Here is a 23,370-nt window from a genome sequence, read left to right as displayed (position 1 = left end):
AGGGGATCTACCACACCTCCGCTGCCCGCCGGAACGGGGAGAGGACGGGCTTCATCAACACCGTACGCACGGCCGAGTACGGAAGTGCTGCCGGATTGCAGCACAGGATGATCGACTACATCAACAACGAGATCTAATCTCGTAGGCTTTGGAAATCTTCGAGGGTTAGTCTCACATGATCTTCTCGTTGTTTCGATCTTGGTAGATTAGATCTTGGGTGTTCCATATATTAGATCTTGGATTTATTCGTCTTGCGGTAGGAATTTTTTGTTTTCTATGCTACGAACCCCATCAGTTAACAACACCGGTGACAATTTGATTGTGTGCTAAGTGGATTACAGATATGGAAAAGGTACCACTGGAAAATCTCGACCCACTCAAAAAGGAAGAAAAGAAAAGGGAAGAAGCTGAAGCCTGGCCCTGGCCGGCACTGCCGGCAACACTGGGCCGGCACTGCCGGTGTGTGCACCCCGGCACTGCCGATGATTCCAGGCCGGCACTGCCGGTGTTTCTGGCCCGGCACTGCCGGCCTGACTATCGATCTGCTGATTCAGAAAAGTGGCCGGCACTGCCGGCGTCTCAAAGCCGGCACTGCCGGCGATTCTCCTCCAACGGGCAGAAAAGTTGGTGGGGTATAAATACCCCCCTTCACCTACCTTGGAATGTTGCTCAAACCCTAAGAACTTCATCCACCATTGCTGAGCCACCAAGAACACCAAAATAGCCAGATCTCCTCCCTCAACCACCCAAATCACTTGTGCTTTGGATAATCGAAGGAGAATACCCCGATCTACATCCTCACCGAAGCGTTTTTCATTTCCCCCTCATATGCTTGAGGGCCCCCTTGCTAGTGTTCCTCTTTGGATCCCTAGTTGATTGTTGTTGATGTATTGTTGTTGATTGTTGTGTTGTTACAGATTTGGGAGCCTCCAATTTGGTTGTGGATGTGTGCCCCAAGAACTTTGTAAAGGCCCGGTTTCCGCCTCAAGGAAATCCCTTAGTGGAAGTGGGCTAGGCCTTCGTGGCGTTGCTCACAGGAGACCTGAGTGAAGTCTTCGTGACTGTTGGTCTGGCTTTCGTAGCGACCACACTCCTCCGAACGTAGACGTACCTTCTTGCAAAGGAAGGGAACTACGGGAATCAACTCCGTGTCTCCGTGTGCTCCACTCTCGGTTACCTCTATCCTTTATCTCCTCTATATTGCATTGCTATATCTTGCTTAGTCGTTGACCTTGTCATATAGGGAAATTCACTTAGTTGCATATCTAGAGAATTTACCTTTGTGTCAAGCCTAAATTGAAAAAGAACTAAAAATTGGTTAGCACCTATTCACCCCCCTCTAGGTGCGGCATACGATCCTTTCAGTCTTGTGGCTTCCGGTATCCATCCACTATGATCTCCCACATCTCCACACTGCAGCTGCGAATATGAGACTCCATAGAGGATTTCCAAAAGGAAAAGCGAATTCCCGTCAAAATGGGGAACATTCCCACTATGGTTTATATGAGGCATGGGTGAAGTGTTTTTGGGATAGTCATGATTGACTTCATGGAAAGTTTCTAGAGGGGTCGAAACCCCACTAGAAGTCCCACTAGTCAGGTTTTTAAGCATGGCACTCATTTGTGCCATTTGGCTTTGGACTTTAGCCTCCTTCTTCTTTTTCTCAGCCTCATACGCTAAGAATCTAGATTTCATCTCCTTAACCGAAAGGTTAGAATCTTCATCCATACCCTTGAATAGTTTATCCATCTCACTCTTAAGGCTGTAAAGCCCTTAAAAATAGTCCGGACTCTGATACCAATTGAAAGTTCAGAGATGGTAAACCTAGAGGGGGGTGAATAGGTTTCTACAAGTTTTAATTATTTCTTTGCAAGTTAGGCTTTGCGGAATATAAAGATGAGCCTAATGCAAACTAGGTGAGGCACCCTATATGATGATACAAGTAACTCGAGCACGAAGGCTCTCATGGGCAGATATATCACAAGTAAAGAGTTCGGTTAGATATAACCGGTAGCACGTGGAGACGGAGGTTTATTCCTGTGTTCCCTTTCTTTGCAAGAAGGTACGTCATGTTTGGAGAGGTGGGGATCCCACGAAGGATTTCCCAGCGCCACGAAAGCTCACCTTCTTCTCCTAAGACTATCCCACGAAGGAATAGCTCTTTTCACTTGTGGTAGACTTTGAGGCAGCCTCCAAACCTTCACAATCTTGTCAGGAGCAAATCCACAACCCGGATGCTTCCGGACGCTTTTGCCCACCTAGGGTTTCCAAGAAACCCTAGAGAGCATGTATCTTTATGAATACAAGAGGGAACATGATTTGGCTCGGTGGAACTATAGATCAAGACCTCCTCTATCTTTTACCCAGAGGGATTTGAGTTTGGGTGGAGGAGCAGGGAGATCTGAGGCTTTTGGTGTTTCTATCAATGCACTATCAGAGAGAGAGCTCAATAACAGTTGTAGTGTAGTGCCTCACTGTTCTAAGGTAGGAGAAGGGCTATTTATAGGTCCACTTGAAATCCAGCCGTTGCAGACCGTTGACAACTTGTCCAGCTCAACATTTTGTCGAAGAGGCCGGTGTGCCCGCTCTGCCACCGGGCTGGTCGGTGCCACACCCGGTACCGCCGGGTCACATGCCGGACCGGCTAGCAGCCGTCGGGCCAGTGCGGGATGACCTTCCGTGCTTACAGTACATCTGCTTCGGTAGTCATCGGTGTAGGAGTCGGTGTACGCCGGGTGATCCGGTGCTGAGGCCAGTGCCGCCGGGTGATAAAAAATGGTGTTTACATCACCAAGGCAGATATACAAATCTGATAAAGATGCTCTAATGTGTCATGGAGATTCTTTTTGGAAAATTATATGGTTCACTATTCACCCAGAGTATGAGTTGTTAGATGGGGGGTGCATATGATCCCTTTATTTTCAAATGCATATTTGATATATTTTGAAATGTTAAAAAAATTCAAATCAAAAATTCACGTGTACATCTTCATATGCTACGCGCGTACAGTATCTTTCCATGAAAAATCGACTTGTCGTTTGGGCTATGTGAAAACATAAAAAAATTGGTGCTAAAAATAAGACTCTTTGTGAGACATGTTGTGTCTTTTTTACATCGACCAGAAAAACGATCAATTCTTTTAGAAACTACATGAACGCACATAGATTGTCAAGATGTACATGTAAAATATTTTTTTGGAATTTTTTGACAACTAGAAATATGATTTTTTGATGGAGTGAGCATATTCACCCAATAGCCAAATTGAATTTCCGCTCATCACATATTCTATGTATCAATTGTTATGTATACATGATTACTTAATTATTTTCATTTTCATGAGAGCTTTGCACCACTAGTAGTTTTATTAGGTTTGTACTACTTTTTTCTTATCTTTGGTGTTTGTATAGGAGTTCTCGATATTTATGAATAAAGCACGGTGAAAAGAGCCAAGATAAGAAAATATGGAGAAGTTACAAGCATCAGACTTAGCCATATGAAGGACAGATAAAGTGATGTTTTCCATAACAAGAGAACAAATATCCAAGACCATGTTGTATCACACATCCATACGAATCCAACGAGCCAAAGCACAACCCAGACAAAATTTGTATGAGGAAATAACATCCAAAATACTACGAACATCACAAAGTTTAATGAATCGGCCATGATGGGCGGGAGGGTGGCACTCGTCACGTTGGAGCTGTCTATGGCATCGGCGGTGGCCGGTGGCGATGGATCCCTGGCGGTGAAAGGCCACAATCTGCAGCGCAGGAGAAAAAGGGAAGTTTCAAATGTGTGGTTGAGACTTTGCGCATGACCAAATGAGATATACATCACCACCATATTTGAATCACTTGGCCCAAAATATGCATCGAGATATAAAAATTTATATCACTAAGTAGGTCAAGGTCATTTGTTGGAGAGGCATTTTTGGCCAAATGTGATAAAAAATGGTGTTTACATCACCAAGGCAGATATACAGATCTGATAGAGATGCTCTAAATATGTCATGGAGATTATTTTTGGAAAATTATATGTTCACTGTTCACCTAGAGTATGAGTTGCTAGATGGGGGTGCATATGCTCCCTTTATTTTGAAATGCATCTTTGATATATTTTGAAATGTTAAAAAATTTCAAATAAAAAATTCACGTATACATCTTCATATGCTACACGCGTACAAAGTCTTTCCATGAAAAATTGACTTGCCGTTTGGGCTATGTGAAAACACAAAAAATTTGGTGCTAAAAATAAGACTCTTTGTGAGACATGTTTTGTCTTTTTTACATCGACCAGAAAAACAATCAATTTTTTTATGGAACTATATGAAGGCACATAGATTGTCAATATGTACATGTGAAATATTTTGTTGGAATTTTTTGACAACTAGAAATATGATTTTTTGATGGAGTGAGCATATGCACCCAATAGCCCAATTGAATTTCCGCTCGTCACATACTCTATCTATCAATTGTTATGTATACATGATTACTTAATTATTTTCATTTTCATGAGAGCTTTGCACAACTAGTAGTTTTATTAGGTTTGTACTACTTTTTCTTATCTTTAGTGTTTGTATAGGAGTTCTCGACATTTATGAATAAAGCACGGTGAAAGGAACCAAGATGAGAAAATATGGAGAAGTTACAAGCATCAGACTTAGCCGTATGAAGAACGGATAAAGTGATGTTTTCCATAACAAGAGAACAAATATCCAAGACCATGTTGTATCACACGTTCAAACGAATCCAACGAGCCAAAGCACAACCCAAACAAAATTTATATAAGGAAATAACATCCAAAATACTACGAACATCACAAAGTTAAATGACCATACGGACCTCCGACGGGACTGTTTCATCAAACGGAAGCATATTTTTGATGGGGTCAATGACGTATTCCCAGAATCGCTTTTTTAACAAGTGAGGATGCCGGAGGCATCAACTTTTTTTCAGCTCATAGGCACTATACAACGTGAATTACATAGGCGTGGAACTAAAAATATTGTACTGGAAAAAGGAGAGAGCATGTTTCTATAACCTAAACAAGAGCAACTGAAGATAGGCTCAGATATACCATGTCTCATCGTCTGATATGCGCAATTGTTGCTACTTTATTGAGATCTCTCGTTATGTGAAACATTGTTTGTTTGACTGCGTGAGTAAGCTGAATACGGTCTGCAATGTATTCCCTGCTTTTTTTTTGTCTCCCTTTGAACATGTGGACTGGATGTTAATGTAGAGATTTCCGCCATTGCTAATGTATTGTTATATGTAAAAAATGTTACTTCTTGTATCTGTAGAAGCGTAGCTATCTTTGCTGCTAGGATAAGAGCATCACGTCCGCTTGAAGCACATATGGTTTTGTCGATGTAGATGCTTGAATTAAGACTGAAGTGCAAGTCCATGATGTCGCAACTGACAAAAAATTCCATCGCATGTTGCTGCTCTTTGTTGAAGTCCTAGAACTTTCCTTGTTTTCCAGGCTGCGTTAGAAAAGACCTTTGAGCCTATAATCACAAGGTCTATCTTGATTGTGACCCGACATGGCAGCGCAATACTATTTTGTTGCACCTGAGTTGCAACATGCGTTATGTATGCATGGAAATGCTTTTAATCATGTGATATCTTCGATTCAGATTAAGGATTGTAGTATTGAGCATTTTTTCGCTATAGACCTAGGTTGAGGAAATTGCACAAACCACTCACTATTGCTGTCTATGTTGCACAAATCACTCACTTTTCATGTTTTTTTGCAGAAAACACTAACTTTACATGTAATTGGTTGCACAGAGGTCCAAATCAAGGATTAGACTTGTTAACCGCAAATCTGACAGCCAGTGCCCATAGTGAGTGATGATGTGGCATCCACGTGTCATCAACTATTTTTTAAAAACCTTAAAAATTATGAAAAATCCAATAAATGGAACAATATAAACTAACAAATCTAGAAAAGTTTGAAATACTTTAAAATATTTATCACTTTTTGTGAGATATGGCCAAATATTGGGTTTAAACTTTTCAAAAAGTTCTAAAAAAATTATAGTATTTGAAACAATATGACATAATTTAAAGCCATCAAGTACTTGCCATCTTAAACTTATCACCGCCTTCAGCCATCATACTGCTCGATTCATATTGTTTCGTTTTTTTAAATAAACTTTTAAAAATTCTTGAAAAAAGCTAGTTTATGATACTCGGGTGCCACATTATCTCTGACTGTGGGCCCATCCATCAGATTTGTTGTTAACTAGCATAATCTCAGATTTAGATCTCTATGCAACCAACTACACGTAAAGTTGGTGTTTTCTGCAAAAGACGTATAGAGTGAGTAGTTTGTGCAACAGAGACATCAAAAGTGAGTGATTTGTACAATTTTCTCACCTAGGTTTCACCGGAAGAATGCTTTTAGGAGTAGCCATGGTTGGGTATTTTCCCTCCAATTTACACCGCCTTCATATGCATATATTTATTTTATTTCTTTATGGTGAATATCTACATCAGATAAGCTTATGAACTTCCCTACACCTTTGAAATGCACAATAAAGATATATTATTGATGTGAAAATAGACATACATCGTATATATGAATCTGTAACAACATTTGATAAATAATATAATTATATTAGCTTGAAAAACATACTACTACAAGAATACAAAGAGTACAAGAAGAAAGACTTAGACTAGCCACAGTGGGAGTATCATAAGTAGTATCATGCATGCCATGTTGACAAAAATCTGATGTGGCGCACCAATTAATGAGGTGAGAGATGAGAGTGGTATCATAATATGATACCGTATCATAGCACGTAAAACTAGAAAACTTTATGGCAAACACATCATGTACATCAATTTGCATTGAGATTCTACAAAACATTAAATATGATGATAATATGATACTATCTTATGATACTATGCATTGTGGAAGTAGTATCATAAACTAGTATCATGTGCATGATATTAGTGTATGATACTTCCCATTTCCCAGTGTGACTATTCTTATACGAGCAGCAAGGGTTGGAAATGGTCGATGTAAAATGAGAAAATTGCACAAACCAGCAACTCTTGGAGTCATTGTTGCACAAACCAGGGGCGGGCCCAGAATTTTGATTATGGGTATTCAAAATTATAAAATTAATTATTATATGAAACAAAGTTTATAAAATGATTTGAGTATATGGAGTAACGATCACACATATCTCATATTTTCTTGCCAAATCCTCACAATGAAGGATATTTTGTGCTTTAGAAACCAACAACAAAATGCATACATGGGGCTTGAACTCACGACCCATTGAATCGATAGTTCAACCAAACCATTTGCACTACTTAACACTCATGTCGTAATAGGACTGTTTTACTTTTTATATATTCTCTAGAACATATATATATATATATCAATATATTTTTCAAATTGTTTGGGTATTCAACTGAATACTATTGACTTGAAGTGGGCCCGCCCCTGGCACAAACCAGTGACTCAAATATTTTGTTGCACAAACAAGTGACTCTAGGGGTAATTGGTTGCATGGAGCTCTAATTATTAGATTATGCAATTAAACAAGATGCTTGTAGAAAGGACTAAAACGGTTATTAGATGGATAGGCTCTAAACGAGTTTCCCCATGAGCATATACTTTGATTGAAGGCGGTTAATTCCTTACTGGCATATACTTAAAGAAAACCGCTCATGGGAAACTCGTTTGGAGCCTATCCATCTTATAACCGTTTTAATCCTCTCTGCAAGTATGTTGTTTAATTGCATAATCTACTAATTAGAGCTCCATGCAACCAATTACCCCTAGAGTCACTGGTTTGTGCAACAAAATATTTGAATAACTGGTTTGTGCAACAAAATATTTGAATCACTGGTTTGTGCAACAATAACCCCAAGAGTTGCTGGTTTGTGCAATTTTCTCATGTAAAATTGAAAACCCGATATAAAAGCTTACTGGAACCACCACGAATCTCAAAGCAGCTCACACTCTTCCGAGGTCGAGGCGACTTGAGCCCTGAACGAGAGAAAATATTTGTAGTCGTCCCCTTCCCTCGACCTCCGGCAGATCTGGCCACTCCCACCCGCCCAGTCTCCTAAACCCTTCCTCCTCTCCCCCACTCCGGCCGGCGCCGTCCGCCGCACCAGCCATGGCCTGGGGGCTCCCACCCTTGGCCGTCCTCCTACTACTCGCCGTGATCGTAGCCCCACTATCCTCCGCCGTTCGCCCGGTCTCCGACGCGCACAGATCCGCTGCCGCCGAGCTCTTCGCCGCCCTCCCCGACGGATCCCTCGGCGAGTAAGTTCCCTACTCCACTAGAAAGCGTCGCCGTCTCTACTGATCTCCAGCGTTCGTCCCCCGGGGGCGCAATTACGGACCTACTCTGGTCCAGATCGATCCGAGAGGGAACCGCCTGCCTGAAATCTCGAGTCCTGCTCGTGTGTTCTAAGTGTTTCTTGTTGTCTATCCGCGCCGTGCAGTTTGGAGACGACGTACGAGGCGGTCAGCACGTTCAAGATACTGGGGGTGCAGAAGGACAGGAGCCTTGACGGCAAAGCCTGCAAGCTCGCCTCCGACACGCTGTCTTCCTCCTCCTCATCCGCGAAGGATCTGTTCCACGCGGCCCGGATCAGCAGCGTCCTCGGATGCAGCATTGGCGCCGGCGTTTACGATGTGGGTTTTAGCTCTGGAGATCTTGCCGTTGCTATTGGGATTTGCTTGTTTGATGGTGTTCTGAGGTTCGTTCTTCGTGACAGGATGTTGCGTCGAGGCTTAAGGCAGTGATCAAGGACACCAATTCACTCCTCGAATTCTACTATTCCGTGGGAGGGCTGCTCAGCCTCAAGGTTACCCTCTAATCCACCCTCTTGTTGGCACTTGTTGGTTTCCTTCGGCACTAATGATAGGTGGTCATCTGAATTTATGTAGCGGGTGACAAAATGGTGTTGTTTTTGCAGGAACAAGGTCACAGCGTTGTTTTGTCTGACGCAGACAGCGTATTTCATGCAATTAAGGTGACAACAGTACATTATGCTGTGCATTTTTTTCTGTGTATCTTTTGCAATCTACATCTTGTTCTGCCGTTCGAACTAGTTGCTGATCTGTATTTGTATCTTAGGCACTTAGCCAAAGTGATGGCAGATGGCGTTATGACACCAACAGTGCTGAATCTAGCACATTCGCTGCCGGTAACATTTTTTTGCCATATTGCACTACTACACTACTATATGGTATATTAGTTGAAAATTGCCCGCTTTAAATAATTTTATGTTTAACTGCACTTGCACGTTGGATGAACTGGTTGCTAGTTACAAAATTTTGCCTTGATGTCTAGCTCAGGACAGTCTTATTACTGCAGTTATATAATTTGTATTCATTTTCAGTGTCCAAGTCTTTTTGAAGCTTGTTTCGATTCACCTGGATGATTTTACTGCAAATCAAATGCCTAGCTTCAGGTGCTGATGTTTAGCAATAATGTACTGCAACAGGTATCGCACTAGAAGCATTGGCAGGAGTTGTTTCACTATCCGATGCTGAGGTTGATCCATCCATGGTACGTATATGTTCTGTGCTTGTGCTTTATTAACTTTGTTAATTTGCTGTGTGATTATCTTCCTTGAATATAAGTGATAAAGAAGCAAGGGTAACTATATATGGTGCATGCCATGTGACAAAGCCTTGTAATTCCCAACTGAATGCAAGTGAAAACCTTATACATGATCCTATTATCTTCCTCTATGAGTAATATAAGGACGGGTAACATATACATTTAAAAACTACTATATTTTGTGGAGTCTTGAAAGCAGGAAGGGCTTGAATTCAATACAAATAGAAACATACCTAACAAATTATTAATCTCTCAACTTATGGCATTCTAAATTACGCACAACAATCTCCACTCATCTGATTTACAAATGCATATTGTTTGAAGTTTGTTATTACCATGTATCTTAATTTTTTTATTATCATGCCATCAGATCGGAGTCGTTAAAAATGACATCGTGAAGCTATTTGGCACAATCAAAAGCTATGGTATGTTCTCTAGCCTTCTTCTTTGTGCTCGCTGGAGATGAGCATTTGGTTCACTGGTTTTTTAAAAATGAGCTTATAGACCTGAGATTTTGAGTATTATCGACTTAAACTTGTCAAGAGTTCTCCAGGAGTCAAGATGCCTGGTTGATATCTTGTAGGAACTTAGGTACCAAATTGCTAAGCCTATGGCATACTTAATGGCAGGTTTAGATAGTTACTACTACTGTCAATTTCTCTCTCCAGATCGTGAAGTTTTTATTTAGGCAGTACTGAAACTATTTACTTGGTCTACTGTGATACTTCTCCATTACGAAGGAGCCACTTCCAAGTGAAAATACTCCTCTTACTGCAGATAGTTTCTTATGGTATGTGTTTTCTCAGATGATGGAACCTTCTACTTTGATGAGAAGAATGTTGATGCTTCCGAATACAAGGGCCCCATAACAACTTCTGCTTCAGTAGTACGGGGTTTCACTTCATTCGCAAATGCTGTTTCTGGGAAATTGAATGTGAGTTTTCCTCATTTCAGTTTGGTGCTTGTTCATTAAATTTGTGTTAAGCACCTTCCATAACCAACACCACTCAACCTACAGATCCCCAGTGAGAAAATACTGGGCTTGGCGAAGTTCTTTCTTGGTATAGGGCTCCCAGGTAGTGCAAAGGATTGCTTTAATCAGATCAAGTCCCTGTCACTCCTGGAGAACAATAGGCAAGTTACCCTTTTTCTTGCCATTTTTGAAGAGTTTGCAACCCACATTATTTTGATGCTTATTTATTTTCTGCAATTTACAGGGTCTTTGTTCCTTTGATCCTTTCACTTCCTTCCAAAGTACTGTCCTTGACCTCCAAAGATCAGCTGAAGGTGATCATCACGTGCCAGTCTCTTTGATTTTGCCTGATGTATTAATGTGGCTTTGGTTCTGCATTAAATTATTCTGTGTTGTAGTGCAAAATGGTATTAGACACATTATATGACACTGGTGACTGAGGAACTCCCCATGTCTCTTGCAAGCACTGTTGTATTCATTAAACTTTGAAGTCTTGAATTTACCTTGTTTCTAAACAAGCATTCTATGATTTCTAACCTTTATGCATCCTGCTGGTACTTCTGTAGTTGCAATTTAATAGCAAGTTAATAACAATAATGTTTTGCTAAAGAGTATGTGATGAGTGTGAACGAAAAAAGTAACACTTGGCTGCAATATTGTCACTTGTTGCTTTTGCGTTCAGAAGTTTTTAGCTCGGTGCAAGTTAACTCCAACTTGTGTCCCCTTGATATGTATCATTTTCAGGTTGAAGTCACTACAGTGTTTGGATCTGCTGCACCTCCTCTCAGAGTAAATCTTGTGCAAGTCTTGGGATCTGACTCCAAGGTTATCACCACTGACAAGGTACAGGTTTAGATTAGTGTTTACCTCTTGGAACTTCTTTTTATTATATTAGTTTATCATTCTTTTGTCTCTGTTTGAGCTGCCATTCCCTAACATTTTTTTTCCTTATGGTATCAGGAACTTCAGTTTGACGTTGACAACAATGTTCATTACTTGGACATTGATCCATTGAAAATAGATGTTGGGAAGTACTCGCTAGTTTTTGAGGTAATAGTATTTGCCATTCTTTAATGTTTTGCCCTTTCTTAGTGATAGTATTTGCCATTCTTAATGTTTTGCCCTTTCGATTTTCAAGATTTCTCTCCAGGATCCAGAACATGAAACTGTTTACACTACTGGAGGGAGAAACACCGAAACTGTCATTGTCACGGGACTGATCAAAGTTGACAAGGCAGAAATCGGAATAGCTGAGAACGATGCTGGGACTTCCGAGTCTGTTGAAAAGTAAACTTTTCAAGACATTTAATTCCTTGCTATTTTTCAGAATTTGGTATTTTACAGCAACTTATAAAAGATAACTTAGTTCTGACACCAACCGCCAAAGTCAATCATGATCACTTTGAAAGAGTTCATTCTCATCTGGAATAGCACATCTTCACCTTTTAGTATTTAATTTTCTTCACACCTGACGTCTGTTTGAAGCATATCCTCCATTATGTAATTCACGATCCTCTCCGTGTTGTGTTGGTGGATCATATATATATAGCCAGCTACCATGGGGGGAGGTAGATAGCTATGCACCCACATCTGGCCATTGGATCATCCTGTAGAATATTTTCTACCGTAGATCGAATGAATGGTGTTAAACTTGCTGTTCCCTGAACCGACTGTGTTTCTTTCTTGGGACGGTGAAAAAGATGGCTTATTTTTTATCTGGATGGATGAACGATGCATTTTTTTTTAATCCGGTATGGTTGGAAAGATGCCTTGTTTTTTATCTGGATGGGGGAAGTGTTAACAGACGGCTAACGGGGTTAGACGTGCGTAGCTATACCCCCGGGTAGAAAATCCGTGTTAATATCTATTAAGTTGTCTGAAGATTGGCATGGGGTTTTAGCTGCTAATTGTGGCAAAATAGCTTATTTTGCATGTCTCACTTTCAATCCACTTCTTTACAGGTTAGATCTACTGAAAGATACACAAATCTCTCTCTCTGCGAACCATCTGCAGAAGTTACGTTTATCTTTTCAACTAGCTACACCACTTGGGCGCACATTTAAACCTCACCAGGTGCAATAAAACCCAAGTTTCTCTTTCAGTGTTGCAATATTTGTTCCTTTTCCTGACTTCGTTTAGCAAATTTGTTGTCAGGTGTTCTTGAAGTTGAAGCATGAAAGTGGAGTTGAACACTTATTTGTGGTGCCGGGTTCTGCAAGGCAATTCAAAATCGTTCTAGTTGAGTATACCTACTCCCCAGTTTGTTGTACTCAATTTTCTGGTGCTTGCTCTTCATTCATTTGGCAATGTGTCAGTTAGTTTTTAGGCCCTAAATTATATCATCCAGAGTTGTGGTTCAGTTCTTGAGACGGAAGGTACTAGGTATGCCAATAATGCAGGACTGTAATGTCATACCCCTTGAATCCCTTGGGGTTGGAAACCATAGGAATCTACACCAAAGCGTGTTTGATTACATCATACGAAAAGCATAGGAATTCATGAACCATAAGAGTTTCTGAAGAGTTTTGACTCCATGGAAATTTTCAATTGGAAATGAGTACAGAATGGCTCATAGAAAAAAAATCATATGGTTATCAAACGACATTTGTAGGAACTTTAGGATGGAACACTGTTGGCATCTTTATAGGAACATTTGTACAGAATGGCTCATAGAAAAAAAATCATATGGTTATCAAACGACATTTGTAGGAACTTTAGGATGGAACACTGTTGGTATCTTTATGACAAATTGAGGTTTGAAGAAAAAGGTCATACAGGTTGCAAAACATTTGAAATAAACCTATTAAATATCGTTAAAAAATTAGTATATAATGATGATTATGGTGGATGCATCTTCCAGTTGTGCTTGAATTTGAATTTGGGCGTTCCTCACATAAAAGCATGGTGGCATGGTTACACCGGTAATGTGGCCAAATGTGGAGATGAAGTACCACAAGCTGACTTGACATCTTACGTTGCATGTTTCTGCTGCCTTCAGCTTTCAAGGGTTCCAAAAGAATTTATACATTCTAGACTTTTATTAATAATATTTCTTATGTGCTTGTTCAATCCACATTGTAGGATTTTCTTGGTTTGGTGGAGAAATTTTACTACCTTTCTGGTAGATATGACCTTGAGCTTTCAGTTGGTGATGCTTCAATGGTATGTTGCCACATTTATATTTCTACAGTCCTGTTTCGTTTAGCCTTGCTGATTTTTCTTTGTCTGCTTCAGGAGAATTCATTCCTACGAGCCCTTGGCCATCTGGAGTTGGACTTGCCAGAGCCCTCAGAAAAGGCCCCACGTCCTCCTGCACAAGCTGTTGATCCGTTGGCAAAGTTTGCGCCACAGAAGGAGATATCACACATTTTCCGTGTACCAGAGAAGAGGCCGCCTAAGGAAGTCTCACTAGCATTCACTGGTCTCACACTTTTGCCTTTTATTGGGTTCTTGATTGGGGTGAGTCAACAATTCCTACTCCAGTGTATATGTTTGTCTGCTATCACAAAGTTGTTTGGAAAATACTTCCAACATATTGATGCTGATAATGTGCTTCTGACTTTTACTTGCAGCTTATGCGTCTGGGAGTCAACTTGAAGAACTTCCCATCCCTGCCAGGACCAGCTGCATTCGCATCACTTTTCCATGCTGGAATTGGAGCAGTTCTGCTGCTCTATGTTCTCTTCTGGGTTAAGGTCAGTGTCCTCCTTGTAGTAAACATAATTGCACAAGCAAAACATCTGCTCATGTTCATTCTTCTGTTGGAACAGCTGGATCTTTTCACAACTCTGAAGTACCTCGGCTTCCTCTCAGTCTTCCTTGTGTTTGTTGGCCATAGGGCCCTATCTTACCTTTCATCGACATCGACGAAACAAAAGACTGCTTGAGGGGAAGATGCAAACAGAAGTTTTGGATCCTCAATTTTCGAGCAGTTGCGGTTGCTTGGGTCCTGTCCTGAACAGAAGTTTTTCTTGAGCAACTTGAGTGTCTAGGGACAACTGAACCGGGTTCCATTTTGTAGTGAATTCTAAGAATCTTGGAACTAGAAAAGTTAGTAGGACCTCACCTTCATGTATGATGCACTGATGTTTACTAAATAGACTTGATTTTTCAAAGATAGAATTAATAAGATCATGTCCTTGTGAAAAGAAGTGCCTTGTGCCCTTGCCGTAGCTAAGTGTGGTGGCTGCATTCTGTGACAACACACGAAAGAGCCATACAACAAAGTGAACCTTAGCGCTCTGAAAGCATTCATGACAATGCACGTCTGGCCGAACGTAGCAGTTGTGTCAGTGAAATCTATCCTTCCGAAAGATCATATACCCAACGGAGCAGTTGCATCAAAGATTATACTCCGTATAATATATACCTTATGCAATCTTGAAACAAAAGGACCATTTGAATATAGAAGTTCTATCAAAACTGGAGTATATTTCATCCCAGAAAATTGTTGCATTTTTTCTTATACAACAGTTGGTTACAGGGTTTCGATGATCTGAACTCCAGAATGCCTATATTTATATAGTTACAGGTTGCATCTGATAATGTGTGACTAAATGAATCATGTACGAACTACTCAATTTCCTGAATCCTCCATGTACTGCCATCGCTGGACTTCGACTGCCCTTTGATCCTTTGGCGACAGTAACCGTTTCAGTATAGTTTGGTTAGTTGGCATTTGTGAATCATTAGAATCTGGAACTGATCCATGGTCAGTTGTAAGAATACACCAATGACAGAGGCTCCACTTGGAAAACCCCAGTGTAGACTGAACCATATTCCTATGGGAGAGCATCATTTTGTCGCCGAGCTAATCTTGAATACAAACCATCTTGCTTGATAAGCTCACTATGTGGTCCGTCCTGTACAACCATACAGAAGAGTGATCTAAAAACCACAGAAGTGCCTGGAAATACTAATCAAAAGTTCACTATTTCTGTGAGTAACGGCTGTAGGTACAATCTGTTCAGCTGCGGACAAGCCTGACATCGCGAATCTCACAATTCACAATATGTGTTTGCAGTCATGACACGACAAAAATCAAAAGCTTACCTCCACAATATCACCATTCTCCATCACAATAATCCTATCAGCGGCTTGAATCGTGGATAACCTATAGAAAATGGTGTCAGCTTAATTCTTATTCCTAATAAGAGGAAACTTAGTCTTAAGCAAACATTACCTGTGAGCTATGATTATAACGGTTCTTCCAGCCTTAGGGTCGGTGCTTACTTCAGTGATAACACTCTAGAGCAACGCAGAAAAAAAACTTAACATGCTATTCATAGGCACATTATACTTATCTACTGTGTACAATTTATTCTTTTCTTAACAAATACTCTACCTTCACATAATGTTCGCTCTCAGCATCAAGTGCACTAGTGGCTTCGTCAAGTACTAAGATGGCTGGATCTCTCAGAAGGGCCCTTGCAATAGCAACACGTTGCTTTTGGCCTCCACTAAGAAGAGCATCGTCAACAGTGGTGTTATAGCCATCAGGAAGAGCCATTATGAAATCGTGAGCATAAGCCTGTTTAGCAGCCCACTCCACTTCTTCCTGGCTAACTTCTCTAGGGCAGCCATACCTAATATTTGCACTAACATCCATTCGAAATAGCTTAGGCTCCTGCATATAGCAAGTATATGCTATTGTTAAATACAAAACAGTTCCATGTGGTACAACAATCTGTCTTGGGTTAAATGGATCTGAACCTGTCCCACAAAACCAATTCTCTCCCTAAACCATCTGGTATCCAGCTTGCTAAGTGGGACACCATCTACTAGTATCTGCACCAGTTACAAACATAACTTCAGACCAGTAAATAGCTTTGCTTTTGAAGTGACTGCATATAGTCAGCAATGCTTAACTCCTGGAAGGAGGGACAGAAACAATAGAAAGAGGCAGAAATAACTTACTTGCCCATTTGTAGGTTCATATAGCTGAAGTAGAAGGTTAACTATAGTACTCTTGCCACTTCCACTAAGACCAACCTTTAAAGGTGTAAACCATGCATGAGCAGTAGGATTATATGTCAAAGGTTGCATTCGCAATACTTGTAGAATTCAGATCTATGAAAGCATCATTCTATATATCTTACAATGGCAACTACTTCATTTGGATTGAGTGTTAGCTTCAGCCTTTTCAAAATTGGTACCTGAAAATTAAGAGCCACGAGGTAGATTGGTACACAAATACCCAAACATACATAATAATCACGGAACACACAAATTGATGAACCCTACTATACATGTGTGCTTGTGTGTGCTCATCAAACAAAAAAACATCTAAAGGGGATGGTGATACATACTGAAGGTCTTGACGGATATGAAAATGCTACATCTTCATACTGAATTCGCCCTTCTAACTTCTGTAACCTGAGGCCTGTGATTGTGAAAAAATTTAGACTACTTTAACAATGACAGTCTGACAATTAAAGTATCAAAGAACAGAGACTCTAAAGTAGACATCAGCATGCACTCTACGGCCTTGCCTTTAGAAGTAAGGTGCTTGCTAGGCAGGAGATCCATCAAGCGGAAGACTTTTTCACTTGCACCGACAGATTGCATCAAGGAAGACCAGTTATCTCCAATCCACCAGGTAGACAAAATTAGCCACTCGGCGTACAGCGTGAATTTTGTCAGTTGCTCAGCACTTAACTTCCCGGACATGATATATATTCCTCCAATCAAAACTGCAACGACCTACGCAAAGCTTATTTGGAAGAATTCTTCATCAGTAGTGCAATGAGAACTGAAAAGTCCATACCTAGATCCTATGTTTCTAGTAATAATATTGCTCCCTCCGACAAAACCTGCGACAAGTAATATGGGTCGGATGGAATATTAAAACACAGTAGCATCAAATACCTGAGTAGCATGGTATAGATAATTCAAGCTCAAGCTCCAGCCCCCATAAGCCATTGTCTGCCGAAAGCTTACATCATACAGCTTATCCAACCACTTTGCATACCTATATATAAGTACAACAGGGTTTATGACATGTGCATAGTGTTAAATATATGCTTTATAAGAGAAACACGAGAGCAGAGTGATTACCTTTTGATCTCTTGCTTTTCGGTCCCATAGACCCGTACTGTCCTAACCAATGTTATCGCTTCTTGAGCAACCTGATTTAGATTAATATAATACAAAATGAGGGAAATCACTGATATATGAATTTGCCTTGTCAAATAGCTTCCAACTAGAGGCCATAAACTTACATTATTGGCACTTGCGGTGAACTCTTGTGCAAATTTAGCTGCCTTTTTCTGATACCTATCAAACGAAGGTATTTCTTTCACATGGACCAAAGATTCAAAGCAAAAAAATAAGGAAACCTGGAGGAGGTAGTATATACTCCCTCCGTTCACTATTATAAGATGTTTTAGATATTTCAATGTGGACTAGATACGGACCGAAATGAGTGAACCTACACACTGAAACGCATCTAGATACATGCATTTTTGAAAAAACTAAACAATCTTATGATAGTGCATGGTGGGAGTAGCATTTATTTGATATTGTTGCAAGCTAACAATATAATAGGGAAAAGAGCAAGCAAGACCAAAAGGAGAAATAAACCACCGAGAAGTGAGAACAAGCTTTTACCGTCCATGAACTACCATAATCATTGACAATGTCCCACAAGTAAGCATAGTGCACAGTCCAAGAGGCCATGATAAGATTAGAAGATAAATCAGCGCGCCTATACCCTGAGACAAAGTCACGTATGATAAATGAGTTTTTCAAGCTAGTTGTCATCATTGTAGACTCGAATACTAAACAACCTTTTCACCTGAAGCAAGTTGCGCGAAATCAAATTAAGATCATTGCCAATAACTCGAGACACTTGCTGGCAGTCGGAACCAAGCCTACTTGTCAAATCACCGACAGTTTCCTCGTCGAAAAAAGCAATATCCTAGCACAATATAGAATGCAGTTATGGAACTTTGCAGCAATTCCAACCGAAACTAAATAAGAGAAAATATTATGGGCACTAGTCAATTTTCTTGAGGAAACCATAGTATTTTCCTTCTCTGTTTTCACCTGAGATAGGACGGAATCAAAGAGCATTTCTCTCATTCGTTTGACCTAAGAAAAAAAGTTGAGATATTGATTGTAAGACACCGATCGTTCCAAAGGGCAACGTAAAAGGAAATAGACTTGTTAAATTACATAAAATCTAACATGGTTTTACCAATATCATGTTCGCAATACCAAAACAGCAGCTTCGCACACCACTGCAAAAGGGGGACAGGAGCTAAATAAGCAACCTAAAGAATACTTAAAAGAAACATGCTGAAGGCGAACAGTTTTTTTTGCGTGCAGAATATCTCACAAACGCGCATGTGCAGTTCTCCACAATGTACATTGCAGAAATTTAAGTTTGCGTTTCACAGTGATCGTACCGACCATATCATAGCATTCACAATGTACAATGCATAAATTTAAGTTTGTGTTTCACAGTGATACTACCAATTCTATTCTTCACCCAACTGGAAACATATCAGCTCAGCACAGTCCAAAACAGTTGACCAATCCTAGACTGCCTGACTAGCAGCACATTTCCAGTTTTTGGCAGTCTGAACTAGACGACCCAATGCCTAAGTGAGGGTAAACATTGAGGCCAGCTATTTCAGCCGAATGCGATCAAAACAGATAGTCGCATAGCTTGTCTTGTGATCCTACGCACGATATGAGCTGGGGTCTGAAGAAACAAATAACTGACCTGAACACTCCGGAAATCAAACATAGAACAACCAGGAGCTTGGCATTCGTGTAGAAGACGGCCCCTCCGTTCTGCGCGGAGAAGATGGACGCCGCGAGCAGATGGGGTATGGCGATCTCCGAGAGCTGCAACCACGACCACACACAGGCAGAGCATCAGCGGCTCAGCGCCACACCCACCAAACAAAACTTATCCAAACCACCACCGAGTCGGGCTAACGGAGTAACGGAGACATCATGGGCATTACCGCGGCGCAGACGAGGGAGGCGAAGCCGAGGAAGACGACCCAGCGGTCGTTGGCGACGAGGGCCCACATCCGGTGGAGCGCGGAGGCGGCCGTGGCCCCGCTGGCCTCGGCGCGCCCGTCCGCGCCCTCCTCCTCCTCCTCGAGGCGCCACCACCTGCCCCCCGGCAGCACGTTCCGCAGCCGGCCGATGAACTCGCGGCGCCTGCCGAGCCCGCCGAACTCGCCGCCGACCGCCGCCGCGGCGCGGATCCTCGCCGGCCGGATCCGGCGCGCGGGCGCCCGCAGGCGCGGCGGCCTGGGCGCGAGGCTCACCGACAGCCGCGCCGGCGCGGAGCCGAGGGCCGCCGTGAGGAGCAGCGCGGCCGGGGGCGGCATTCTCGCTCCCCTCCCTCACCTCGCTCGCGCGCGCGCGCGATCCGATTCGGAACCCCGATACTGCGGTCGTGATGGGATTTAGGCGGGGAGGAGCCAAGAGGACGAGCGAGCGAGCGGGGCGCGACCTCGCCGGAGTTTGGGGCGGGTTGGGTTTCCGTGCAAACGCAGCGCTGCTCGCCGGCTATTTTGCGTTCCTTGTCTCCTTTTTTGAAAAAAAAATTCTTTTTCCTCCCACTTCTCGTCGCGTGCTCTTTGTTAAACCATTTTGCTCCGACTTTGTGTTTGCCGAGAAATTGCGTGCGCGCTTGGCCGCCAGTGCTGTGGCCGTGGAATTTCCGAGTCATTTTCGAAAATTGCTGGTTCAGTTTTGTCGAAATTTTCTGGTCGAGAATAATCGTAAGGAGATTGGGCTTGGGTTACGCGGGGAAGGAGCCATGCGAACGGGAGAGAGAGTGTGCCGCAGTTCTTTCTTTCCCGCTTGGTGGCCGTGAACCACGTGGCGCTACAGCGTGAGTTTTGGCTGCTTTCTTCAAGTTCCCTTTTGGTCTACTGCAAGCTCTGAGAAACTCGTGCGCTTTGCAAAATCGTTTTGTGAGTACACATGTGCGGCACAATCGCGTCTCTTTTCCTTTTCCTTTTGGCTGCTTTATTTTGGCCAGCCGAGAGCGTTCTGAGATTAAGCATACTCAGGCGGTTATTCTGCACAAGCTCAGTGGTGAGCAAGGACCCCCTCCTCAGCCTCCAGTTCACCCAGGTTACAGTGGGTGGCATTCTGCACAGGTTCCGTGGAGTGATCTTGATGATTGCATTCAAAGGTCCAGCCTCACTCGCCGCTCTCCGGATGCCCCTGACACTGATGAAGAAGAAGAAGAAGAACGGGGTAGTATTACAGAAATCTAAAAATAATAAAATTACAAACTTGTTCTTATCGACGCAAATGGTGATTTATCCATGCAACTGGAAAATGGAGCTCTTGGAAATGTCAAATCGTGGTCTTCCTTCTTCGTGTACGAGCACGTGGCACTGTGTAAGCAAGCAGTAGACTTGGTGCGAGAGGCACGTGAGCAGGGCGAGATGGCTTGGCTTGGAAATTACGTCTAGGTCTGCGTTTGGCCACGATAAGCTACCTCGGTCTCACCGACGCAAACGCAGCCGGTGACTTCCACGTTCAATCTTTTCAAAGTAGGATTCCAGTAGGTCAAAGTAGCACATTAGTGTACTCCCTTCGTTCATTAATACTACCCCGTTTCAAAGAATAAGACGCACGTATAATTCTCAGATGTCTATTTATACACAGAAGCACTAAATAACGTCTAGATATATTCAAAATTAGATAACGTCTAGATATATTTAAAATTAGATAATTCTCAGATGTCTATTTATACACAGGGGTAGTATGTAGTAACTACAAGACGCATGCCATAGTGTCACACAGTGGCGGAGGCAGGAATAAATTTAACGTGTGGCGGAGTCGATAAATAAGAAAATGCTAGATTACACTAGATAAATATTACTTATGTTCAGCGTGTACAACACAATTTGGTAATGATAAAACAAAATATTGCATTGAAAGTACCTCACTAAATAAAAACTGCACCAATAATTGATCAACAATTTTAACAAGTTGAGAAAAAAATCTACAGAAATCAAGAAACAATAGAAAACTAATAATTAGTAACTGGCTGTGTCACATTAGGGGACAGACGTACATAGTCGTAATGAATTTCTTGCGGAGTGGCGACGGGATGCTTCTACTTTTCGATTGATAATCTTTGTTTATTTCCGCAAAATCAAGTCCTTTGTAGTACTACTAGAGACATCGACAAGATTGGTTCCAGGTCCGAGATCAAATACCTTATGTACTTGGTGTAATGGTGTTCTTCTTCGGTGCCATTCCCTACTCGCCCAGTTGCCCTCCCAGCGTTGCCGGTCGCGGCCTCGTCTCGTCGGCCGGCTGCCGCGACTTTGGTTGGTGCTGCGTGATCCGCTCTCAATGATCACGATCGGTTTCTGAGTCGGCATCAGTATGGTGTGTCAATCAGTTTCCGTGTATCCTTGCTTTACCGATCAGATTTTTGGTTTCAGCCCAATAGTCACCAGGCCCAAAACGGGGTCAATCACTTACCGCTTCAGCTGTTTCTCCCGGTGAAAACACACCACAGCAGCGATGCCATCGATGGCAGATTGGGAGCAGAAGGCAATCGCAAACCTGAAGCATATTTGCACATATATACGAGAGCGGACGAATAGCGCCTGAGCACATTTGGTCCGTTTATCGTCCACCGCAGTGAATGGTGATGGATGCAAGAAGGTGCATTAAATGCTCTATTTACCGTTTGATAAACGTTCCAATACGGCAGTACTTTGCAGAAATGATACCGTATATTTTCTTCTATGCATTGAATGAGGTTTGTTGGGTAGAAGATAGACATAAATTCTGATCAAGTCAGTACATGTTTGACATGTAGAAGATGTGCCCGGCCTCTATGTGGCACATGATGGGCCGACCAAGAATTTGTAAAAAATGATGGAGATAAATTGATATTTTGAAGTTTCAAAAGAAATCTGGTATCTCTAGCAGATACACATAGAGGATTTATCTGAACGTGCAATATTGTGTTTAAAAATACACAGTATTTTAGTCTTCACATTTGTCATTATTGTTCAGGCACGGGTGAAAATACAATTCTTTCAAATGTCATGCATACATCTATATATGTGCTTGTATGCTTTTTTCATAACTATTTGAAGTAAAAAAAATAAATATCTTGAATTTTGGAAACCGGATTCAATGTACCCTGGGATCTCTTTTAGGTTTTTGAGTTAGAGTCAAGCCATATGAGCTCTTTTTGAAATTTGAAAAATGCTAATTCGAATTTTCAAAAACAAAATCTGATTTTCGTATAGATACGAGAATATGTTTTCGTCGAACGTGCAACTTTAAAGAAAACATAGAATTTTGGGGTACACAAAAATCATAAAAATATGGCACTACGTAGGCATTTGAATATTCATTTTTTGTCTTCACATCTGACAGTGGTCATGGATGAAAACATAATTATTTGAAACTCTATATGTATGCATACATGGTATACATCTATATATACATCTATACTTTTTTCATAAGTTTTAAAATTTAAAATAAAGAATTTGGATTTACTAAAAATCGGGTTCCATGTAGCATGGGCTTTCTTTTAGGTTTTTGAGTAAGAGTGCAAGGACATGGTCCCTTTTTTTGAAATTTTAAAAGTTCTATTTTGAAGTTTCAAATGAAATATGTTTTTTCCGAACAGATACACGGATATAATTTCTTCAAGAGTGTAAGCTTTTGTTAAAAATCATGAAACATGCCTCTAAGTAGGCATTTGAAAGTTCATTTTTCTCGTCACATTTGTCTTTCTTTGTTCAGGTCACGGATGAAAACTTAATCCTTTTTAAATCTATAC

General features: G+C 41.4%; 2 protein-coding genes across 2 annotated transcripts; one reads left to right on the top strand and one right to left on the bottom strand.

The window, feature by feature from the left end:
- The first annotated feature begins 8,025 nt into the window (after nt 1-8,025).
- Nucleotides 8,026-14,696, top strand: LOC124660350 (dolichyl-diphosphooligosaccharide--protein glycosyltransferase subunit 2-like). The gene is made up of 19 exons (XM_047198154.1): nt 8,026-8,292; nt 8,475-8,667; nt 8,751-8,840; nt 8,952-9,008; nt 9,113-9,182; nt 9,483-9,547; nt 9,972-10,026; nt 10,408-10,535; nt 10,620-10,735; nt 10,819-10,888; nt 11,319-11,417; nt 11,535-11,624; nt 11,713-11,861; nt 12,536-12,647; nt 12,729-12,812; nt 13,656-13,736; nt 13,809-14,033; nt 14,147-14,269; nt 14,345-14,696. Exons 1-19 carry the CDS (start codon nt 8,144-8,146, stop codon nt 14,459-14,461), a joined length of 2,073 nt encoding a protein of 690 aa, XP_047054110.1. The 5' UTR covers nt 8,026-8,143; the 3' UTR covers nt 14,462-14,696.
- A 289-nt stretch (nt 14,697-14,985) lies between these two features.
- On the bottom strand, nt 14,986-19,938 carry LOC124660059 (ABC transporter B family member 26, chloroplastic-like; the record flags this gene model as incomplete). The annotated part of the gene is given in 18 exon segments (XM_047197854.1): nt 14,986-15,436; nt 15,627-15,687; nt 15,757-15,821; nt 15,919-16,200; nt 16,287-16,361; nt 16,491-16,565; nt 16,673-16,729; nt 16,883-16,956; nt 17,066-17,276; nt 17,442-17,544; nt 17,631-17,701; nt 17,795-17,849; nt 18,183-18,286; nt 18,370-18,492; nt 18,621-18,665; nt 18,772-18,814; nt 19,303-19,427; nt 19,550-19,938. Coding segments are annotated over 18 exon segments (2,025 nt in total). The 3' UTR covers nt 14,986-15,355.
- Nucleotides 19,939-23,370: the final 3,432 nt, after the last annotated feature.

This window comes from Lolium rigidum, chromosome 6, assembly GCF_022539505.1.
Source record: "Lolium rigidum isolate FL_2022 chromosome 6, APGP_CSIRO_Lrig_0.1, whole genome shotgun sequence".
In the NCBI taxonomy this organism is placed as follows: Eukaryota; Viridiplantae; Streptophyta; class Magnoliopsida; order Poales; family Poaceae; genus Lolium; species Lolium rigidum.
Note: the sequence above shows the minus strand (reverse complement) of the source record. Positions and strands in the feature narration are given on the sequence as shown.

Bases quoted from the DNA above. Each gene is read 5' to 3' on its own strand.
- LOC124660350 (XM_047198154.1), top strand. From the start codon at position 8,144: ATGGCCTGGGGGCTCCCACCCTTGGCCGTCCTCCTACTACTCGCCGTG. The intron at 9,183-9,482 runs GTAACATTTTTT...GTACTGCAACAG, and splicing joins ATCTAGCACATTCGCTGCCG to GTATCGCACTAGAAGCATTG. The intron at 14,270-14,344 runs GTCAGTGTCCTC...CTGTTGGAACAG, and splicing joins ATGTTCTCTTCTGGGTTAAG to CTGGATCTTTTCACAACTCT.